The 22,956-nt window shown below is 44.8% G+C and overlaps 1 protein-coding gene across 2 annotated transcripts in view; it reads right to left on the reverse strand.

The window, feature by feature from the left end:
* LOC135373720 (AP-3 complex subunit delta-1-like) overlaps positions 1-22,956 on the reverse strand; it is a 79,265-nt gene that overhangs the window by 13,536 nt on the left and 42,773 nt on the right. For both annotated transcript variants that reach the window (XM_064606798.1, XM_064606799.1), the window contains exons 19-26: positions 21,256-21,322; positions 15,964-16,029; positions 12,603-12,684; positions 12,000-12,297; positions 9,080-9,188; positions 7,959-8,102; positions 5,410-5,547; positions 3,271-3,456 (exon numbers count right to left, since the gene is read on the reverse strand). In XM_064606798.1, the coding sequence (XP_064462868.1) occupies positions 3,271-3,456; positions 5,410-5,547; positions 7,959-8,102; positions 9,080-9,188; positions 12,000-12,297; positions 12,603-12,684; positions 15,964-16,029; positions 21,256-21,322 (1,090 nt within the window). The remainder of the gene's footprint in view (positions 1-3,270; positions 3,457-5,409; positions 5,548-7,958; positions 8,103-9,079; positions 9,189-11,999; positions 12,298-12,602; positions 12,685-15,963; positions 16,030-21,255; positions 21,323-22,956) is intronic.

Raw genomic sequence — 22,956 nt, forward strand, 5'->3', positions numbered from 1 at the left:
TCCTTTAGTCTCCCTCCATACTCTCCGTTCACTGGCATTCAAAACTAAGTAAAAATGGCTGTTGGAGAAGCACTCAATCCACTGGGTACACTAGACAACGAATGTAGACTTTGGTAAGTCTGGTAGGTCCATGCACGCATGCGAGAGCATGGAATACATGGAGAGCTTCGAAGGGCTCTTGATTTTCGATTAGCGGCCTACGCTCCCACCATGCAGCATCTGTGGCTGGGCAAACCAGTGTAAGCTACTGTAAAAGACATTGATTTCACGTGGAAAATATTTTTGCATTTTGGTGGAGGCCATAATTGACGTGGGAACATAAATTCATAGAAAATGCAGGCTCATGTTTCTCGGCTATGTCAGTGTTCAACTTCGCGGGTACATAAATTCGCGAATTTCTGGTGCTCATGAAAAATCGTTCAGCGTGAAAAAAAAACTTATACAGTCGACCCCCGTTTATCCGGACTTCATTTATCTGGGTCCCACGGTATCCGGACAAAAGGCATGGGAACGGATTTTCCTCCATTTATTTTGTTCTCGTTTATCCGGACTTCAGCTTCCGGACTCGGACAAGAATTCCAGGGAATGAAATTCGAAAATTCTTGTAATCCAGCTTCAGTTATCCGGACTACGGTGAGTAAGAGGGGACGCTGACCCCGCTTCGTCACCGTTTTCGCTGTGTTGGGGTTATTCCCGTCACACGTCAGGGACCCACATTCCTCCGTGGGGGAGACAACTGTGCACGATGACCCCCTTTCTATTTGTGTGTGTTGGGTCACGTTGACCAGTCCAGTCATTTGGAAATATCTCGAGCCACTATCCGGTTCTAGAGGGGAAAACTCCAACCCAAGGGCCTGCTGCTTACGGCCCGTTGGCGGATGAAGATAATCCCCTAGCTGAGCTGCGATCCCTGATGCAGAGGCTCACTGCGACTGCCGTACATGATGCTGCGGTTTCTGACTACATTGACGTTACGCGTGTGCAGCTATGACTGATGACGGTGTGATTGCTGCTGTTGCCTCCGATGATGTGCAGCAAGACGGTGCCGATGACGCCAGTGAGAAACAAGGCTCCGACATTGACACTTTGCGTCCGCACTGACATTCTTCGAGCAGCGCATCAGCGTGGCTCAACTCTATGCAATTACAGGGGTGGAAGTGGTGTCAGGACTTTTGGAGCTACAATTGGAGCAGCAAAAATCTGCTTCTGGAGCAGATATGGAGCAGGAAAAATGACATTTTGGAGCACATATTCCGGAATTTGGAGCAGAAACGTCTGGTACGCAGATTGGTTCCTTGAAGATTGAAGATCCGCACATTGTCATATACTGCCAGATACACCATGAACCATGAGAAGCTAACCATTTCCTTAATGTAAACATAAAAATATCAGTGTACAAAATGTTATAGACTAGCTAGCATGACTAGTTAAAACGTACACAGTCGTGAAAACTAACACATATTTCGTTGACTAGTCTGCATGACTATTTAAAACGTACACACACACTGGTGAAAACTAGTACATATTTTTTTGACCAGCTGGCTTGATTAGTTGACACCTGGTGGAAACTAGTACAGAATGAAACTTTCAGCACTGCCTGAATGCAGTCACAATACACAATCAGACGAACGTTGTACTTTCAGTGTTGCCTGAGGAGTGCCATGTGCAGTGCTTACGTTGGTACAGTTATCCATAGTTTGATGTTCCTCGTGCAGCCCTGAGAGTATAACGTTCGTCTGATCCCCTCCTTTTCTTGTTCCGCGGGTTACTCTCAATCTCTTGAATGCGCTGGAGAAACTCTGGAAATTTTGCGTTTGTGTCCTTCAGAAGAACGCTTGTGCTCTCTACCTTCACCATGGACTTGCCACCTTGGCTGACCAGTGACTGGACATTGAATGGACATTTTGGGCAGCCTCAGCAGTCCGCGTCCTCCGTTCTGTTTCTTCTCGTTACAGGCGCTCTTTCTATGATTTGTAGTAGTTTGGGAAACAACGTACGAAAGTTTCTTCCTTCCGCACTGAATGGGGGAAACATGGTCGGGAAAATCTCCGTTGCGACGTCTCCCCATGTGTAAGGGGCGGAGTTCGCAATCACCTAAAGTACGAAAATAGTGACTTTCCTGTACGTTAGCTCTGGCCTCAAAAGTGTTTAAATCCTTGCTTCGGCACTTGAAGAACGCCACTCTCTGTGTCTGTGATTCTTTGCTTTGTCCGCGTGTTTCTCTGGTGCTGCATGACGCGTGACAGGCGAACCAACCGTGCACGATATGCCCACGCTGCATAAAGTGCAGTAAGCATCGGTTTATTTTACACTAGGCTAGCAGCACAACGAAGTGAGGTCACCATTTTAGTCTATCATTTTGAAGATATCATCGTTGAATTTCGTGTTTTTTTTCTGAAATGTACATGGGCCCTCGTAACGTGATTCTGACAAAAAACAAGAAGAAAAAAACAAGTCAGGAGTGACTTTTGCCTATCGTTACTTTTGCTCAGCGTTGCACAGTGTGCCGGCACCACATAAAAGACGACAAAGGCAACAAGAACCGCAAAAGGGGAAGTGCCGCTGCCGCGCACCCCATCAGAGATAAGCCTAACGAGCCTGACCGGCGGCCTAACCGACATGAAAATAAACTAAATTGTCTCGGATTGGCTGACTTTGGATTTTGTTGGATATGAAGAGAGCTTTGTGGACGGGTTGATCGTGGGGCGGATTTGGATATGGATGCTCGTGGCTCCCTTTTGGCAGTGTTACTAGAGTGGTACGGACCTCGGGGGTAGTTTGGCGCAGCTTTGATGTTGCGGCTCAAGTTTGCGCATGAAAAGCAGCGGGGCGCAGAATGGCGCAAATGGCGCAGCACTTCCACCCCTGAATTAGCAAAAGTTTGCAGGAATCGATTGCCTACACTACTATGTAACAGCTGTCATTGACGAGATTTTTGTGTTTGAATTAAACCTTGCTCTGTAGGACGTTTCTATTCGGTCGTTTCATTTATCCGGATGCCCCGGTATCCGGACGATTTCACTACACTGCACTGCACGAAAAGGACCACCAGAGTTCACCACCGAAACCCCGCACTCTTACTGGCCCTGCTTGTTGTGCACTTCCCCTTGTGCACTTGTTCTTCAGCAACAGTGAAACTTTGATTCCATAAGAGCTTGTTGACTGCAACAGAGCTATTGTTTTTCAGCTCTGCAACAACGCTGGCCGTGACAAGTGACTTCCTTTAATTACAGCTCATCTTTTGGAGGTTGCCATAAAACTTGTACTCACAGGAGGTGCACTGGGTGTAGCAGGTGTCTGTGGTACACTAGTTCCAGGCTCCTTGGATGGGGTGGTGATGCCCGGCGCTTCTTCATACTGTGCCTTGTCCTTGGGGCTCTCTGGCTCCAATAGGGATAAGAAATCCTTCTTCTTTCTTTTCTTCTCTTCTTCACCCTTCCTCTTCTTCTTCTTGCCCTGCAACATCAAATCTAGTTCTCACCGGCTCAGACTACGACCAGATACAGAGGACGCAAGGCCAATATAAATACAGCCGCAATACTGATGCGTACAAGCGTACGAAGGCGGTGTAGTTGGTGGACAGACATGATGAAACTATTGGATAAAGCAGCTTGTCTATGTCTATGCTGCTTTATCTGACAGTTTCATCATAGTGATGCATAAGAATTTTCCGCGATTCCGCGAAATATCGCGGAATCCTTCATTTGGCATGGCATTTCATGAAATCCTTTATTTATAGGGGTGTGCAGATAGTCGAGCTCTCGATTTCGAATCAAATGTCGATTACTCGAAGTATTTCATTCGCAAACCGAATACCCAATATTCGGAATTCCGAATATCAGACTATTCGTAGAATATGAACAACACCTACTGAAAGTGGGCTTCACCCGATGCTTCCCATGAGGTGAAGCCTGCTTTATGAAATCGTCCATGCTGCAGGACCAACACAGACAGATTGTAGTTTAGCTTAACGTAACGTTATCCAAAGTTTATTGCAGGGTGTCGAACCGCAAACAATACGGGTTCGGTTCGGGTACGGGTTCGCGTTGCTTTGATTTCGTTCCGGTTCAGTTCCGGTTCGGCCATGCCAAAAATCGAACCGGTTCCCAAACCGGTTCTCAACCTCGAACCGGTTCACGAACTGGTTCAACGCTTCTATTTTATATGTTCCATAAAACTGCTTTTATCAAGAAATGTGTTGCTAATAGCGTACCGCTGTTGTCTGCATTGACGTTTTTAGCGGTCAGGTACACCCTTTAGCGAGAGAAAGGAGAAATGGATGAAGCGGTCGTAGACCTGCTACTTTCTGTTCCTAAAATATCTTTTTTCACACGCACAGTGCCAGCAAGATACACTTAAAGTAAGCCTAATAAGATGGACAGCGTTACATAGACGACGGTACTTGCCGGCAGACTGCATTCGCAGCGTGAATCGATCTGAAACCGTACGGAAGCATGTCGAAAATAAGCTTGCCAGCCTTGCTCTGTCCGAGCTCACAGCAGTGTACTAGTTAATCCACAACACAAAGGCAAGACAAAGGCCAAGGCAACAGGCGACACAACTGCACTACCAATAAGCAGAACTGCATTTACTTTTCAAACCACGACCAATCAAACAGGCACTGTTCTGGGTACGCTGCTTCTCCACTTCTCATGTCTCTAACTTGTGTAATTTTTACTGCTCACATGTAAAGGGAAATGTTGGGAGCTTACTTAATCACATATTCGTCCTGTAGAGCTACATAACTGGCCTACTCCATTCCTGTTTCATTCGTCCGCTTGGCGCCTCGTCTCTGAAGAGTAGACGCCGCAGCGCGTGCGTGGGGCGCTAGACACGGCGCTCACAAGGACAGCTTCAGCGTGTTAAAAAGACGCTGAGAGTATACTTACTATATGTCCTCGTTTGTCTGCTAGGTGATAATTTCCGAAATTCATGATGTGGACGTGTGATGATGATACCAATGTGTCTTCGTTCTGGGATTGAGAGGGAACTCTTATGCTAACTACTTTTATGTCCGAACCGTTTTGTTGCGAACCAGTTACCGCTATTATTTTTTACGGTTCTGCTCCGGTTCGGGTTCAACAGTGTCATGAAAATTTCGGTTCGGGTTCGGGTACGGTTCCGGCAAAATTAACGGTTCGGGTACGGTTTTCGGTTCGGGTTCGGGTTCGGTTCGACACCCTGGTTTATTGTGCATACACCGCCTGAGGAAGGAGGAGCGTCCTCCCATTTGCAGTTTAGCGGTGGCGCTGGGGGATTTTGATTTGAGGCAAACAAAAACAGTGTCCTAAAGATGTAACTTCCACAGGGCATGTACTGTAAGCTCCTTCCTATAACATTCATATAAAGTTCCTATAAACTCTGTAGATGCCGAAAGATGTGTAGACCCCATGTGTAGACAAGTCTCACCTTCTGCGGACTCTCATCAACACCATTCAGTTCCGAATGAAGCTCCAGTGTGGAAGGATGTGTCGGAGCGGACTGTGGAATGCTATCACCCGCAGCTTGGGTGTCAGCACTTGGAGTGAGCCAGAAATCAAGGTCATCCTGAAAAAGTACCAATGACGTCAACTTGCAGCACAAAATATTACGCACAGTTGACGACCAATTTTTAGGGAACGATTTTTAGAATCCTACGAGTTACAAAATCAGTCCAAATTTTTAGTGAAGGACATAAATCCACTTTATTTCAAATGTTTTCACTCAGAACATTCAAAGCGACTTAAAAAAGGCTCAAGGCTGAACGCCGAACAAGGAATGGCAGCGACTTTCAGAGAGTGCATCGTCAGTGTAGTCACCACGACAAGGATTGCCCCTGTGGACTGGTGTGCATCAACGACATCCTCGTCCCTGCCGTCATGTTAACCTTTGCTTCTTATCTTGTTGGTGCTCAAGACTACACTGATGCTAGCACTGTTGAATGTGTCAAACAGAGACGTCGCGTTAGCTGGTCTCGATCGTTGATGATTTTTAGAGCCTTAAGTTTTTGGGTTTTACCTGTTTCTTACCCGAATTTGCATCCCGAATTGAAGGTTGCCTCTTTAGGGTGAAACGATTTTTACCAGGCAAATTGCCCTCTCTGGGATGTCTGTAGGAATGCACCAACTTACGTGTTTGGCAGAAAAATGCAGTTACATCACCATTTGTACCAAACCGCTACAGTTAATTTGAATAACTGAGCCCGATTTCTCCCCGATTTTAGCGTAATGGAAGTTTTTTCACCCGAATTCGCATGAATTTAGTGCACCTGTTTGTTTACCCGATTTTTATCCCCCGAATTTAGAAAAAAATATTTCCCGAAAACTTCAGGCTCGAATGATTTTGCATCTTCGCCTTTCATTTCAGTATCGTAGTACAGTCAAACCTCGTTAGAACAAAACGCGATATAACGAAATTCGCGATAGAGCGAAATAATTTGAATTCCCCGGCAGAGGGCCATAGAGATCAATGTATTTTAACTCCCGCTACAACGAAACACTTTTTAGCCGCCGCCTCGATACAGCGAAAGAATGAGATAAGCTTTATGACCCCAAAGCCGACTTTAGGGTCATGAAAACAAAGGGCGCAAGGAGCGTCCTGTTCCCGCGGTGGATGGCACGCGCGATTAGGATCGGGAGGAATCTGGTGCCTACAAAAGGAAGTCTGAGTCATTGAAAGGTTAGGGATTTTCTTCCGAGGCGTCTCCTTTTCGCGCTTGTTTTGAACTGTCCAGTTGCAGCTAGAGCCACTCTAGTTGCATCCAAGTAAAAAGAGCACGAGACGCAAGGCGCCATCGCGCGCGTGGGAAACGCTTCGTTCGCGTGGCGGCGGAAGTGACGAAATCAGCCTAGATGATTTTCTTGACGAGGACAAACATGCCGTAGCAATGGGAGCCTTACGGAAAACGCACTGTCATAGATGTAGAAGGTTTGCGGGAGATCGCAACACGATATGGAAAAAGCTGCGGCGTCTTCGGCGGCGTACGAACAATGCGTGACACCGCGTCTTATAGGCACGACGCAGACGCGTATAACCGGCTATTTCACGCAAGAATAAAATACCGTAGGTGCACTTTGGCGCTGTATTTGTAGTTGTCATTTTTCACGAAAAACTTTTCCGCATCGTAGCGGGAGTTATCGACGCTTATGTACAGCGCGCGGCCTCGCAAAGGTCGCGATCCGTGACCTTCAATTCGGTACAACGAAATGTTCGATACAACGAAAGAAATTGCAGTCCCCGTTTGTTTCGTTATATCGAGGTTCGACTGTATCAGTATCAGCTCGTAGACACCCGTATTGAAATATGCTCTTGTAACGCGTCTGAAGTGGAGCGTTCAATTTTTGTCACCTGCAAATAGGTTCCACCTTTGACACGCGCGTTTCTACACACGTTTCATGTCGGGAATGGCCTTTGTCCCTTCACGACGTAAAAGCAGTACAAAATACTGGGCGCAGGAGCACATTTTTCTGACGGATTTCCGGCACTCGTGAGACGGTAAATAGCAAAAACCATGCAGGTTTGACGCAAGATGAGTACGAATAATCGAGCGTGTCTCCCGAGTAGCAGCCCGAATTATTGGACACCGAAATACATTTGTTCTCTGGGGCTTTTCACGGTGCCAACGGTTTTGTCAGAAAAATTGGGAAGACAGAATTTCTGGAGTTCGAATTATCAGTAGGCGACTGCATTTTTAGAGCCTCGTATATAATAGGGTTAGACCTGGAATAACCCATCTTTACCCCCAGATTTGCATCACTGTCACTTCGGGTAAAGTCTGGGAAACCCCTGCGAACCAAAGCCTCCAAAGAGCAGGCACTTATACAAACTCAGGTGAACACTAAATGCTTCTCTTCCAGCTCTGCCCTCCACCACTTCGCGTGTTTACACTGATTACGGCTTCACACATAAAACCTGATAAACCTGGGAAGACAAAACCTTAGCTCATATATTGCGAAAGAGCGGATTCACTAGTTTCTCACCAGATTCTTATGAGGTTGGCCATTGCTTGTTCCTGCTTGTCGGCTCTGATTCTCTTGCACTTCAGCAGTGTGCTTTTGTTCACGCTCTTTCGACCTGTGACGCCGTTCTTTCTTCTTCTTCTTCTTGACTTTTTTGTCGGAGCCCTGGGAGAAAGCCGAGGTTGAACAGGACGCACACAAACTGAAATAAGGTACCATATTTTCACAAATTTAAGCATCCCCCAGTTCTGAGGACCCTCACTCATTTGGGACAACCTGGATTTGAAAAAAAAAGAAAAGAAATTTAAATGTACACAAATCTGAAGGGCCCCTCCCACTCTATACTACTGTGCTGGTGTGTCACATGATCAGTAGTGGGCCAGCATCCTTTCGCATTGCATGAACCAGAGTTGAGGCAGGTGCGAGTTCTCGTTCCCTCGTCTGCTGTTCAGGCAAGAGCAAAGTGTCTATGATGAACTCAACTCAAAGTGGGCATCACATTCCACGCACTTCAAGGGAAAGGTGATGCTGAATTGCACAGCAAATCAACAGCGTTGCAGCCTTTGGAACCAGCAGCCAAAAGCAGACACTGACTAGAAACATACAAAATGCGTCGCTGGGAGCCATCGCATGGTGAGTCTCTGGCATGTGGAAGTGCATAAAGCAAGAAATGATTTATAAATCATTGAAGAAGTGTGCCATAAGCAATGCTTTGGATGGCTCCAAAGAGAACATATGGGATCTCTTTAAACCTAACCTGAAGGGACCACTAAAATCTACTCTATTTATCAGAGTTCCATTTACTGAGCAAATGTGATGTAGGATATTAGATTCTGTCTTATTCTGTCTAGGTATTCTAGATATTCTAGATTCTGTCTTAGCGAGATTCCTCCCCACTGCTACAGGATGTGCGTGACTCTGCAATAGATATTGTGTAGACAACTGAAGTAGTGAAGCTGTATGCTAACAAATTCTAATTTGATCTTATTAGTGCATTAATCCTAGCTTATGATTTGCTAACTCCCTATACTAATATGTAAGGACACCCCCTCTCAACTCGGGTCAGCCTGATTTCGAAAATAGGGAGCCTTGAATCAAGAAGATACCGTACTTTTGCACACTATAGAAGGACAATGGCATACTTTTTCTAGAATCCTTTCTTGTGTGCCCTTTACCACAACCTCTTGACCTTCTTCCACACCAAGAGGGCTGTAGCTCCGAGCTTGTCTTGGAGGGGGAATATTTTCTGGCCTTTGGAAGAAAAGATGTGGGTTAGCCTCGTGTGAATACTGTAAATACGGTACAATCTTAATAATTCAAACTCGAAGGGGACAGAAGACTTTTTCAAATTAAGGTGGCTGTAGCTAAAAGGTGTGGCTTTGAATGAGCCCAGTCATGGCTCGCTATAGCAGCGCTGCACGTTCACGGTAACGTGTTGCTCGAAATACAAGAGCCTCATTCACATTCCAAAATATGTATGTTACGAGAAAGCATCAAAATATATCATGGCAGAAAATAGTCTGTTATAACATGCTTGCGTTCATTTCTTCAGCCGTCCCTCTATCAACATTGTTTGCGCTGCTGAACCCAGCAATCGCAAATACATACCGCCAACCCGTTTTTGCAACGATATCATCCACGCCATTTTGTAAGCTGTGTACTCAGTACAAAGGATCCTGACCCTCTTAAAACAGCGAGGCATGCACGCCTTGCCGACCACGAGTAAGGTGTCATTGTTCTGTGCCAGTCACGTTTGCACACAACATTATTAGACTCTGATGTTTTAGGGTTAAACCCGATTTACCCCCGAATTTACACCCCGAACTGAGGTTCACCTATCTAGGGTTAAACCCGATTTCTAGCTGCAAAACTGCACCTAGGCTAGGCACCTCAAGGCATCTACATACTAGTTTCTCACAAAATATGCAACTACCCCTTACTTCTGGCACTCTGGATAAACGGTACAGTGAACGTTTATTCTACAATAATACCCGATTTCTCCCCGAACTTAGTCTGATGGTAATTTTTCTGCCCGAATTTGCATGAATTTTCGACATCAATTTATTGACCCGATTTCGACCCTCCGAAGTTAGAAAAATATAAAACCCGAAAACTTCAGGGTCTAAACATTATACAGTGATTTGTTCCTCGCTCCTTCTTCCTCGGGCACAAGTATTCCCTCTAGACGTAATATTCCTACAAGCAATAAGTAACCTGAACACTTCTTCAGTAAAACTGCCCCCGACACCCCAGCAGCGCGCCGACCGTCGCACAACCTTGCACTTCTGGGTTGGTGCATAGACCGGGAAATCTCCTTAGAATAAATGGTTACCGAAATTCGTATGTTCGAATTACCGTCTGTTTCTCAATTGAAATACACACAACTTTGACAGGACCCAAGCATCAGTTTGAATTACCTGAAGTTTGAATTAAGTGATTTTGGGTTAACAGGATTGCACTGTACAAGACTGCCTTAAAAGACTCTTAAAAAATGCACTATGCAGGGTGTTTATTTTTCCCACAAAAAACAAGCTTGCCAAAGGGCAAATTCAGTTACCAATACAGGCATTGGCGAGCCGTAAGCACTGCACTTTCAGCACAGCTAAAATGCAAGATGTGCTGTTTTTTATTCAGCACATGAAATTGTTCAATTTACACTCTTTTACCGCTCCTGGAATAAAACTAGAGTTTACCTCCGCAATTTTGGAAAAAAGAAAAAGAAAAGAAAAAGAAAAGAAAGAAACAAAGAACATAAGGGCCTATTTATAGTTACCCGCTACATCAGCTCAGATTCAGAGCAAGATTCACCATTTGCACGAGCATGCATTAAGTTCAAGATTAAAATTACTGCCCACATGGTACCAGAGCTTATCAGCACTGAAACTGTGGCACAATTTGGGACATTAGTTACTTTTCATGCTTTATGTCCAACAGAAAATGAAAACATAAAAACATGCTAACAAAAACACTATTTCGCACAAACAAGAAAACCAAGGCAACATTCACAACTGCTGGCTGCTAGGCATCTGGGATACTATCTAGGGGTGTGCGAATCCGAATATTTTAAGTTGAATCGAATATTGAATCGAATTGGGGAAAAAAATTCCAAATACCGAATCGAATATCGAATATTCGTGCAAAATTTACAATATGTGACTTTCGCACTAAAAGTTTTCATTTTGTGGCCCACTGTCACAAGAGAGATATGCAATTCTTCTGTTTAAAGCCCCTACTCTTTAATTTTACATCAGAGTGCTTCCTGCTCTTCAGGTGAGCCTACACTTCAGTACACTTACTACTGGAGTACGGGAGTGGTTACCTTCATTTCAAAATTTTATGTCCAGCAGTAGCATGTTATACGGATGAGGCTGTAATAGTTTCAGACAACCACAGGCCATTTGTGAAACAAACGAATTGGCATCCTGCCTCAGCTTCGCCATGAACACCCTATAGTTTCTTTGCTCTCACCCGAGGAAGGTTGCACGGCTGAAATTTTAGACATACAGGACATCTTTAAAACACCCTTCTTGTTTGTGGGCTGTAGTCATTACTCTAGAGTAACCTCACAAACATCAAATTGAAGTCCACCGTCGGCACCCCTAACTTGTATGTGGGAGAGGCGCCACCACTTCCACAGACGATGTCTACAAAGCTTTTATGATGTCTACAAAGCTAAGTTTAGATAACGTTATCCTAAACTAAACACCGTCCGGCCTGTGTTGATCCTGCAGCAAGGGCAATTTCTTAAAGCAGGCTTCACCTCATGCACAGAAGCATCAGGTGAAACCCACTTTTGGGTTATGTCTTTCATATTCGTGGAATAGTCGAATATTCGAAAAATCGAATATTGGATATTCGATTCGCGAATCGAATAGTTCGAGCGTTTGATGTTCGATTCGAATTCGAGAACTTGAATATTCGCACACCCCTAATACTGACCCATAAAACCTCTGCTATACCAATAGTGTTGCAAACTGACCCAAACCCTGTTCATGTCTAACACAACAACAAAAAGCTCTATCGAGAGAAAACGTTATTGGCAGTGTTAAAAAAGGCACTCACTCATCCAGGTCTATATCCAGGGCACGGTGCGGGTCGTCCGCACTCCGGGAATCACCGTCGTCGTCAGAAAGGTGAGCACCCTCGGGCATCTCGCCTAACGTGCGATTCACAAGGTGTGTCCCGTCCTCAGCAGCACCCACGTCTTCTTCACTGTCAGAAGGGGTGGGCAGAGCAGCTTTCTTTCGATGGCTACGCTTTTTCTTCCTCCTACGTTTGTCGTCTTTAGATTCCCTATCCTTGTCGCTGTCGAAGAATGTGCCACGGCTGGAGTTCAGGTACTTGTCTGATGAAACCAGCCCTGTGTGACAGTGAATATGGAGGTGTATATGTAGAACTGCTCCCAGCACTGACTATGCGTAGCAACCTCAAGATTTTATGTCCTGTGGAATACTCAAAAACATAAACATCATCACGCTTGGATGTAAGCACCTTTTAGTTGCACTGTTTGTCCACAGCGCACCAGTATGGCAGCAATAAATAACTGTCGTTGAAATGCATATCCAATACGCTGACCTCCACAAGATCTGAACCATGTTTTACAGCTCGAACTGAACTGAACTGAACTGAGTGATCCAGAATAACAAATGTTCAATGAGCAATCACCTGGAATGTGCAATGGAACGGAGAGGTCAATGTGAGCAACAGGGATGTCGTCTACCACTTGCTGCAGTGGACCGTTGCTTCCCTGCAAAGCAAACACTATTATTGTGAAATGTTGCAACGTAGGTACGTGCAAGAAAAGGAGAGTGTTGTAACCAGTGCCCATTAGTGGTGATCACAGTTTGATGGTTGTGCTCACTACTCATTGCATGTTAGTGGCACACAATCATAATCAAGAGCACTACTCTTCGCTTCTGTATCGGCTTCTAGGTTAGTTTGTGCTGCAAGCTGCTCATGCAGAATAGACTGCTTATTGTGAACTTAAAGGAACCATGAAATGATTTTTGCAAATTCCGAGTACTCTGCTGGAAACGGTTCTGATGAGCCCCCTCATCATACACACATCTACTTTTATCCGTATTCAGTGCACCGGGGGTAAAGTTACCACGCAAAAGTAGCAAGGCTGGACACATCCCTGCGAAGCAGGCTTCCATCATCAACGTCGAGTCCACTCAGAAAATTGGGAGTGACCGGGAACACCCCCCCCACGGGACCACATGGGTCTCATGGTTTCAGTTTGGACAACGACAACGTCGCATATCTGCCGTTGAAATCAGTAAAAATATGGCGAAACAAAAATTGTCAGCGACGGAGGAAGAGATATCTGACACACAGTGTCTAGGAGCTGTTCTGTACGTGCTCCGTAACCATGCTGACAATCAACGGCTACGTCACACTTCTGGTAGGATTCTGTGTCAACGAGATATAATCTTAGTTCCAGGCCAAATTAAATCACATTGAATTAGATCACATGTGATTGACGGCTGCCATTCACGGCTGTGGTTAATACAGTCGCTGTCAAATTTTTCGGACTCGGCGGGGATCGCGCAAAAGTCTGAATAATCGGGCAGTCCAAGAAAATGAATTTGGCTTCAAAATAAACTTTACTAAGCACTAGTAGGCTTGAAAAATTTGCCGATGCTTCCATTACGCACTTCCAGCCCTGCTTGATAACATCAGCTTCTATTTCCCGAAGCGACATTTCGTTACTGAGTACACTGACAGAGGCACCACTGGCATCAAGCCCGCAAGTCGGCTTCACCTAACGCATGCGTGCTTTATGTGAAGCTCGCTTTACAGCGCTGTCGCGCGACTTGCGGGCGGACAGCACGTGCTGTGCCTTTTGAATCAAGCTGTTGGCTAAAAACGAAGACTCAAAAGCCTTATGACAGACCTCTTCTACTCAGAAGAATGGAAAATGACCAATCATTGCCTATTTTTTTGCCTCAATACTTTAGTTGGTTGATTTCTTTTGATACAAATTTCGGATGATACCATTCAGTCACTCCAAGAGAGAAATTCGCTGACTGGGCAAACAGAGTCCGAAATATCGAGCGATGGCGCTGGACGGCGTCCAAAGTTTTGGATGTTCTTATACATCAACTCTATGGGACCCATGGCCGTTCCGCAAACGAGTCCGAATATTTGAGCATGTCCGAAAAATTGGAGTCCGGAAAATCGGTCGGCGACTCTATAAAATATTTTCCCTATTTGGACGATTTACAACGTCATATTTCACAGGATGAATGCTTTAGTACAGAGGAACAAATTGAAAATGATCGTAGGCTTGTCAAATATCCTTTCATGGTCCCTTTAATGCAGTTCACCTTACCTGGTAATTAATACAATAAGAATTTGACACATTCAAGAGAGAAGAAGAAGAAATGCGAAACTGACAAGTAAATGATAAAAGACTACATAAACGTACTTCATTAGCACACATATTATGCCGTTCATGTGAGTGTAGTCTTTTGGTTGTGCCACCATTCTATGGACAGCCTGAAGTAGAGCATTTACACCTCAGGTAGAGCATGCTTCACATCAGCAAAAATAGCACTGGCATCAGCTGAAGCACACACAACAAAACTGGAGGCATGCTCTAAATTAATAACGAACATCAATGCCAAAGTTTTAAAAGCAAATTTTGGTGTATATTTGGGTTCTTTATAATGCAGATATAAACCGAATCCAACAGTATAAGGGCTATCTCTGTGAAAAGATCATCTTAGTTTACAAGCCTACCATTTCAGCAATGAAATAGGAAGGCTTCGTGCAATAAGAGAGAGAGAAAGAGGTGAGGGAGGAGGAGTGGTATACCCCATGATGGGGAGAGAGGAGTAATGCCAACGTCACACAGTGTTCTTATTGGTTCTTATTGGAATGACGTTGCTATCCACGAGTTACGAATGTTCTGTGCTTGCATCAGAAAAGACGGTTCAGGCGAAACTTATTTTTTGTACACTTCTGAATGGCACCGTAAATACGGGGATGACGTTTGTGCTCGTTAACACTTGTATGGTGTTTAAGAATAAGAGTGCCATTCGTATTTTTAAGCCAGTCTCATGACAAAACGACTAGAACAGACCGCGTGAGTCGGCGCTTGCACCATTTTTCCCTCAACAAGTTTGATTTAACAAATTATTCTATTTAACTAGCTAAAGTGTGGTCACTTTCAATTTCATTATATAAAGGTTCAACTGTACATTCATACAAGACTTCGATGTAACAATCCTCATGAAAATACTTGCTCCCATGTGGCCATCGGAATTCTGCCAACAGCCACTAAAATGTGCAAAAATCATGGAGCAAGATTCAATTTTTGTCACTGAAAACGAAGGAAGGAGGCGCTTTCAAGAGCAATAGCCTCCGTGAGCATTGCAGTGAGAAAGTGACACGTTAAACCACAAGCAACTGACTGGGCTTAGATGCATACGCTGCAAAGCAAGCGACTTCAATGGCGCTCGCAAGAAGTAGACGTTGCTCCCTCTTCACATCGTTCTCTCGTCCTCAAGAATTTTCTGAGTTGCTGTATGGTACTATGGCGTCTGCGGCTCCAGGAAGCATTTTGATGAGGAAAGGGACATGGCTCAACTTCCGCATTCTTCTACCGTTGCAAAACTTTTTTGCGAAGTATGGTCATGTGTCGACAAACTTCCCACGGACGAGACTGTTCTAATCGACAACGCAGTTCCGATAGCGAGACGATGATGAGTACAACACTGGGTAATGAGCAAGGAACGAAGCCCTCAATCTCAAGAGATATGGAGCCTCACATGGCATCGGCAGTCACGTTATCCTTGGAAAAGCTATCGACACGGAGCTGCGTCAATCCAGAGCTAGATAAAACGCTTTCAACAAATGTTGGATGTTCAGCAGGGTTCTACTTGTACTTGTTAATGTGACCCTGACCGGTGATTTTGCAAAAGTTCACGTATAACGACACCCTGATAACAACCGGATTTTACGTTGCCACCAATATTGTTATAAACGGGCTAAACTGTACTGTTGCATCAGTGGTGCTTACCTTATTCTTGGTTGCCTTGAGGTAATGGGGATTGCTGGCTTGTTCTTGACGGCGGGCTTCTCTTCGCTGAAAGTAACAAGTTTTTCTTAAACACTCATCATGGCCAAACACTACTCTGTTCACAAAGGACAACAGACACAAGAAATGAAGATGTTCGACGATCCATAAAAAAAAAAAAAAAAAAGAATAATAATTCAGGAGAATACTCCTCTTATGGTACAAAAACATCACTCGTTAAGGTGCTTATTAAGGATGTTAAGACTTTGTTGTCCTTCTCAGGTACCTGCCTGCACTGCTGCTTCAGGCCTGTCACTTTGAGACAAAACCAAAATAAAGATGGCAAACCTTTTCTAGGAGACTGCGCATGCAATCACACACATGTTTAGAACTCAGGGCAGAAACACCACCAGAGTTTATTTCATGTTAGGAGATAATTTTGTTTCCGCTGCATCAGCATAGACATGGTATGGTCAAGTGACGTATGCAGAAGCACGGTGCAGTTTTCAACCTGTACCTTACAGCGTACAAGCTACGCAATGCACTGCACTCATTATGCAACACTTTTCACAACTCTGTGCAAGCATTTTATTTGGAGAAGCAGCCCATACCAAAGTGTAATATTTATTTCAAGGTCTTTTGTGGTTATTCTATGAAGTATACTCATTTGAAGAGACTTTATCACGGAGTCTACTAAGCTGTAGCCTTCAAATTCCCTGACTTTTCCCGGTTTTCACCGACTATTTCAAGCAAATTCCTTGACCAAAACAAAGAGTAACTTGGTGCCTGCTGATACAGAACCTTCATAAATAGAGCCTGACGTTTTAGGGTTTAACCCGATTCTTCCCCGAATTTGCACCCCAAATTGAAGGTTGCCTCTTTAGGGCGAAACACAATTTATACCCGACAAATTGCCCTCACCGAGACGTCTGTAGGAATGCACACAAACCTGTTTGGCAGCAAACTCAGCTACATCACCATTTGTACCGAACCAGTTCAGTTAGCTTGAGTAACAGAGCCCAATTCATCCCCAAATTTAGCGTACTGGAAGTTTTTCCACCCGAAATTTGCATTAATTTAGAGCACACGTTTACTTACCTGATTTTTACTCCCCGAATTTAGAACAAAATATTTCCCGAAAACTTGAAGCTCTATTCATAAAGCAGATCATTTATTGAGAAATTAGTAAAACTGCCCTGCTTTTCTGCCTCTGAGCTTGTTGTGTTGCAGAAGTAATGCTCGCGGCAAAGTTGCTGGGGCGAGGCCACTCAACCACTCATGAACACTCGCGATTTATTGTGCACCGTGACAACACTTGTCTGCAATTTTCCCCCTTTGAAGGGGCCGTAAACAGGTATACAAGGTGCGCATTTCTCTGCGTTATATTATTGCAACTTAGGCAGTGAAAGCGCCTTGCAAGTATTAATGCTCAAAACCAAAAGGCGCTTGCACACGGACGAAATATTCATTGCACTCTATCACTTTTTAGCTCCGCCCTGTGCTCTAACTTTACGTCTTTTTGACGTGGCACTTTCCTCACCAATTACGATCAAGGGTTCCACATATGATTTTATTTCACTTGCGGAAATGGACTAGATGAGTGTGAGTCTCATCCTGTTCAAAAGCTAAACAGTTACAACCTCAAACTGTCAAACTGAAAAAAAAAAAAAAAGCGCTCAATTAAATGCGCACTACATTTTCCACACAGTAGCACACAGCACATCATGAGCACGAATTAATATCCGGCGCTACAGTTCCGAAATCGTAGGTAGGTGGACGATGGGTCTTCTTTGTCATCTTCGAATGGTTCTGACGACTGGGCTGCTGTTCTTTGGTTTGAGCCACGCGGTATCGCGTCACCAGCTTGCATGGCACAGTGGTTAGCGTGCTGTCCATGTCACGTCGTGGCCGGGAGGTACCCGGGTTCGAATCGCGTCATATGATAACAGCACAATTGTTGACGTTTGCTCAAGCCGAAGATGTTGGAGATGTCATGATGCTGAATTTCAGAACCACGGATCTCAAACTGTAGTTCCAGACAAACAGACGGAACACTCCACTTCACAGCCGATAATGACACCTGTTTATTAGCTGGTAATTTGAAACGTCATGTTCGGAGCTCGGCTACCCGATTGGACGGCAAAAGGTTACGTAGCCATGAGACGTATGCGTGGTGGAGATAGGGAAGCTGGTTACCCATCTTTGAAAGCATTTATATGGGTCACTGAGCTGGCGCGAGCCGAACGAAATGTATATTTGGGTATCATGACCCGCGTTCTTTCATGGGGTACCATTATTTGTGAAATGTTTGGCGGCCTGTTTACGGCCCCTTTAAGCTGCCTTTTATGCAAATTCCTTGACAATCCCCTGACTTTTCCAGTCAAATCAAAATTCCCTGATAATTCCCTGTTTTCCAAGTTGGTAGACCCCCTGCACAAAAACTCTCAGTGCATAAAATATGTTCATGTGACACTGAAAGATGAGCGAAGTTCCATTTCTAATGTAAGGAGCATGTTGCCTCCCCAAATTATCTTTCTTTTGTGAAAATTACACTATATAACGACTTTATAAATGCTGGCTCTGTTTCGTTACATAGAGAAATTCATTAAATGGAACACGCCAAGCGAAACAAAGATGGCCGCCGCCACTACCTGCGCCGTGCGTGCCGCAAAACGTCATTTGTCATGAAACACGTATCAAGCTAAGAAGGGCACAAAATATCAAGCTTTATTCATTACATAATGCTAAGGAATTCACAATTTGTGCGCAATATCGCTCTGAGCGTTCGTAACTTTCGTAACTCCGGATGACCTCTACTGCTTTCTCCTGCGCGCTTGTGTATCGACGTTTCTTGGTTGGTTCATTTGCGCTCATGACGTCCAGAAAGAACGAGAGCACAGCGCCGTTGAATACCGAAAAGAACAAGAAATAGGTATACGTATCACGTAGGCGTCTGCGCTGATAAAACGGCGGTGGCATAATGCCCATTTTACCGCCGTCAGCTGCACGAACGAATACAAGTAAAAAACGCCGCAAAACCGCTACCTACTGTCATCGACATCAACAAAAGCAAATTAGACTTCGCGAGAGGCCAGCAATGCGTGATTTCTTGTACAAAAACAGGTGCAAAGAGGTCCTCGGTTTCTTGCGACCCTTGCGCCGGTTTCGAAACGGCGTCTGCGCACCGAAAATTACCAGCGGCGGCGACACACATGTCTACACACTCGTGCCAACAGCACGTGACAACCAAAGTAACCAACGAAAACTCGCGTGAGGACAATGGGGAGGGGAAGGTTTCTCCTCGCCTTCTTCGTGGTGAAGGGGAAAGACACGTGCAGAAGGTTTTCGCCGCCCAGAGGCTTTGTTAAATAGAGGTGACCAAACGAATGTATTTCGTTAAATCGAGCGCAAAAATACAATGGCGTCTATGGGGACGCGTACGTGCAACAGAAATTCTTCGTTAAATCGCTGTTTGTTATTGAGAGGTTCAACTGTGTACGTGGTTGAATATCAATAGAGCCTGAAGTTTTTGGGAAATATTTCTTCTCCAATTTGGGGGGGGGGTAAACAGGGGGGAAATCAAGATGTGCTCAAAATTCATGTGAATTCGGGTGGAAAAACTATCAGTATGCTAAATCTGAGGAGAAATTGGGCTCTATTACTCAAAACGAACCGTACTGGTTTGGTACAAACGGTGATGCAGTTGCGTTTGCTGCCACACAAGTTAGTGTGCATTCCTACAGATATTTCAGTGAAGGCACCTTGCTGGGTAAAAATCCAGTTTCACCCTAATGAGGCAATCTTCAATTCAGGGTGCAAATTTGTCGAAGAAATGGGTTCAACCCTAAAACTTCAGGCTCTAAGTATAAATTATGCACACAACAGCTGAAAGCTCAGCCGGCTCAGCCACAACCTGCATGGCTACAACAAAATTTGTACGTGTTTGATGTAATAGATAAACGTGTTGGTCAGCCACTCGATGTTGATAACTGTTATTGCCTGTTTGTGTCCTGTTAGTAGCGTCATTCCTTTTTTTTTTCGCTCATCCACTTCGAGCATAGCTTCTTAGTGTAGTCATGTCGTTATCCTATTCAGTCAACTGCAGAATCCCCCATAACTGCATGTAGGACACCGTAATGCAATCCATTACACTGACATCATATTCTTGCTCTTCCTCCTATAGTTCAGCTGAAGTAGGGAAGCGCGACAGGACGTCAGCTATGTGCACTCGTGTGAGGTGCATTCTTTATAGCCTGATGGGACATTCATGCAGTGGCTTTTTGAAGATTTGTTGTAGATGTCTGTGGTCTGTTTCCACTACAGTCAAACCTTGCTACAACGAAACGCGATATAACGAAATTCGCGATAGAGCAAAATAATTTGCATTCCCCGGCAGATGGACGCATGATATGCTTGGGATACGTAGTTTGGAAAGAGAGAAAAGTAGTACCGTAATTTCACGGGTATAAGCCGTACCGCAGATAAGCCGCAGGACCCGTTTTTAGGAACATTTGGAAATTTTTCTCGCAGATAAGTCGCGGGCAATACGACGCGACTGATTTGTGTGACAAAGGAGACCGTAGAGAAGGCCATAAACCTTGAGGTTCATATTCCGGGGTCGGCATGCTGTACAACAAAGGAGGTCAGTTCTAGTATTCTACCAAGACCGGATTGTGCCCTTGTCGCGTGTTTTTCATGGATCTTCTTCCAGAAGACATGAATCACTGTCACCACTTTCGTTAAAGCTGCTTCGGGAAAGGCACCAGGAAGATCAATCTACTCGTACGTTCACGCGCCCGTGTTACGCACTGCTCGTGCATCGGCAGGGCGGTGCAGTTCCAGAGATACCGTCGGCCCTTTCGTTAAAACCAGTGTATGGGGAAAATACCAGGGAAAAATAGTCATCATATAAGCCGCACCGGTGGATAAGCTGCAGAGCACCAGTAAGAAAACAAAATCGCGCATAAGCCGCGGCTAATACGCGTGAAATTATGGTAGATGCATAAAAGTGATGTGGAATGCCAGCAGTGCCTGAAGCGTGCACCATGACCTCACGAAGATTTTTCCTGCACCCGCAAATGCAACCGTTACTCGGCGCGAACATGCGTGTCCGCAGTTCAGTCCACTTTGTGGGCCAGCCACAAAAAAAAAAAAAAAAAAAAAAGAGAAAAGTCTGGATCCACCGACCCCCATTTCAGAACCACAGTGTAAGGGTATCTTTCCTCATGCTTTGGGTGTGTCCGCTACATGAGTCAATAGAGCTTCATGGAAACACTAAATACTAAATGAACTCACATGTCTCAACTCGTCTTCCGTTGGCTCGTACTTGGTCTCTCTGGCTGTCAGTTGTCCTGCTGCTGTCCTGTAAATGCAGCACAATTAAACGTAAGACGTAACACAGCAAGTGCATCTGCTTCGAAGAAGTTGTCCTCCAGCTAAATCATTACACCAACTGGCCAGACACAAATAGGAGCATTCCTCGCTGACAACTGTTGACTCATAAGGTCAATTCTTTTCAAAAGAAAAGTGCTGCACCAGTTCTTTAGAACACACAAGGTCTATGACAAAAACAGCGTGAGATGGTTGCACTCCTTGAACTAATTCAGGAGGTATAGGCGAAAAGAATGAACCTATACATATCATGTCCGGACGGTCCTTTCAGCACACCACACATTTCGTGATGTCTCAATACTAGGGCTGTGCGAATAGGAAAAATGTCAAATACGAATATTGTAAATATTTGACTTTGAATACCGAATCGAATAATGACTTGGAATAGCCCTGTTTACTGCAATGTGCACATACAACCACATTTCGAAAGAAGCATGTAGGGAGGCATCAACTATGAAGTGATGAGGATTAGAGGTCGCCACTCCCATAAGACAATTGACACTGCTACAGTTCCTGGTGTACCCCACTAGTGGAATACACCAGGAACTTCAGTGTAAATGAGCTCACTGTAAAGTTCCCCAACGGCAGACAGTGTATGTGATGCAGTATGACCTAGAGCCTGAAGTTTTAGGGTTTAACCCGATTCTTCCCCAAATTTGCACCCCAAGTTCAAGGTTGCCCCTTTAGGATGAAACCTGATTTTTACTCAGCAAATCGCCCTCACTGAGACATCTGCAGGACAGCACACTAACTTGTTTGGCAGCAAGTGCAGTTACATCACCATTGGTACCGAACAATTTCAGTTAGTTTGAATAACTGAGCCCGAATTCTGCCCGAATTTAGCATACTGGAACTTTTTCCACCCAAATTTACATAATTTATAGTTAGGGTTCCAGGTTTTCGAAGTTTATTTCTGGGCGTTACCGCAGGATGCTTTTCGGAGTTTATTGTTTTTTCAAAAAACTGAGTTTTTCAGGCTGTATGACTTGCAGCTCAGTTAATATCCGAAATTCAGAGAAAACTGGACGACGCACGCACGGATGTTCAGCGAAAACGCAGTTGTCACATTTATTGCCCCAACACTGAAGAGACACAAGCTTAACAACACATCCTGTGCGACGCACACAGAGGTGTTCCGCAATTCCAAATGCACCCTTTCCGTGTGCAGTGCTCACTGTTATGCGGCAGTACTTACATACGACAACCTCTGCATCGCAATCGCGGGACGATGTGAACCCCTCGAAATCATGGTACTCTTTTGATGTAGTCGCAGGGCAGCTTTCGCTTGCGTCCCATCTTGTCAGCACTGCAACTAGCTGCCCTTTCAAAAAGACCACTGCGTATGACCCCAGTTCAATGCTTATTTTAGTGCTTAGGTCACGTGTAGGACAGGGAAATCGGGAAACAGACTGGGGGTAAACCCAGGCGGTGAATCCACAAGTAGTCGAGATGACCGCCGAAGAAAACGCTAGGTCACGGAAACCATTATTATGTTGTGGTGAGGCCGGTATCCGATATCAGAAGAAACCCGGGACACAAAAGGAGGCCAAGGACATTAACCAGGTTATCAGGGAAAACATCTGCCAAGCGGAGTTTCTCGGATTA

Source organism: Ornithodoros turicata, unplaced genomic scaffold (genome assembly GCF_037126465.1).
Source record: "Ornithodoros turicata isolate Travis unplaced genomic scaffold, ASM3712646v1 Chromosome31, whole genome shotgun sequence".
NCBI classification, from domain to species: domain Eukaryota; kingdom Metazoa; phylum Arthropoda; class Arachnida; order Ixodida; family Argasidae; genus Ornithodoros; species Ornithodoros turicata.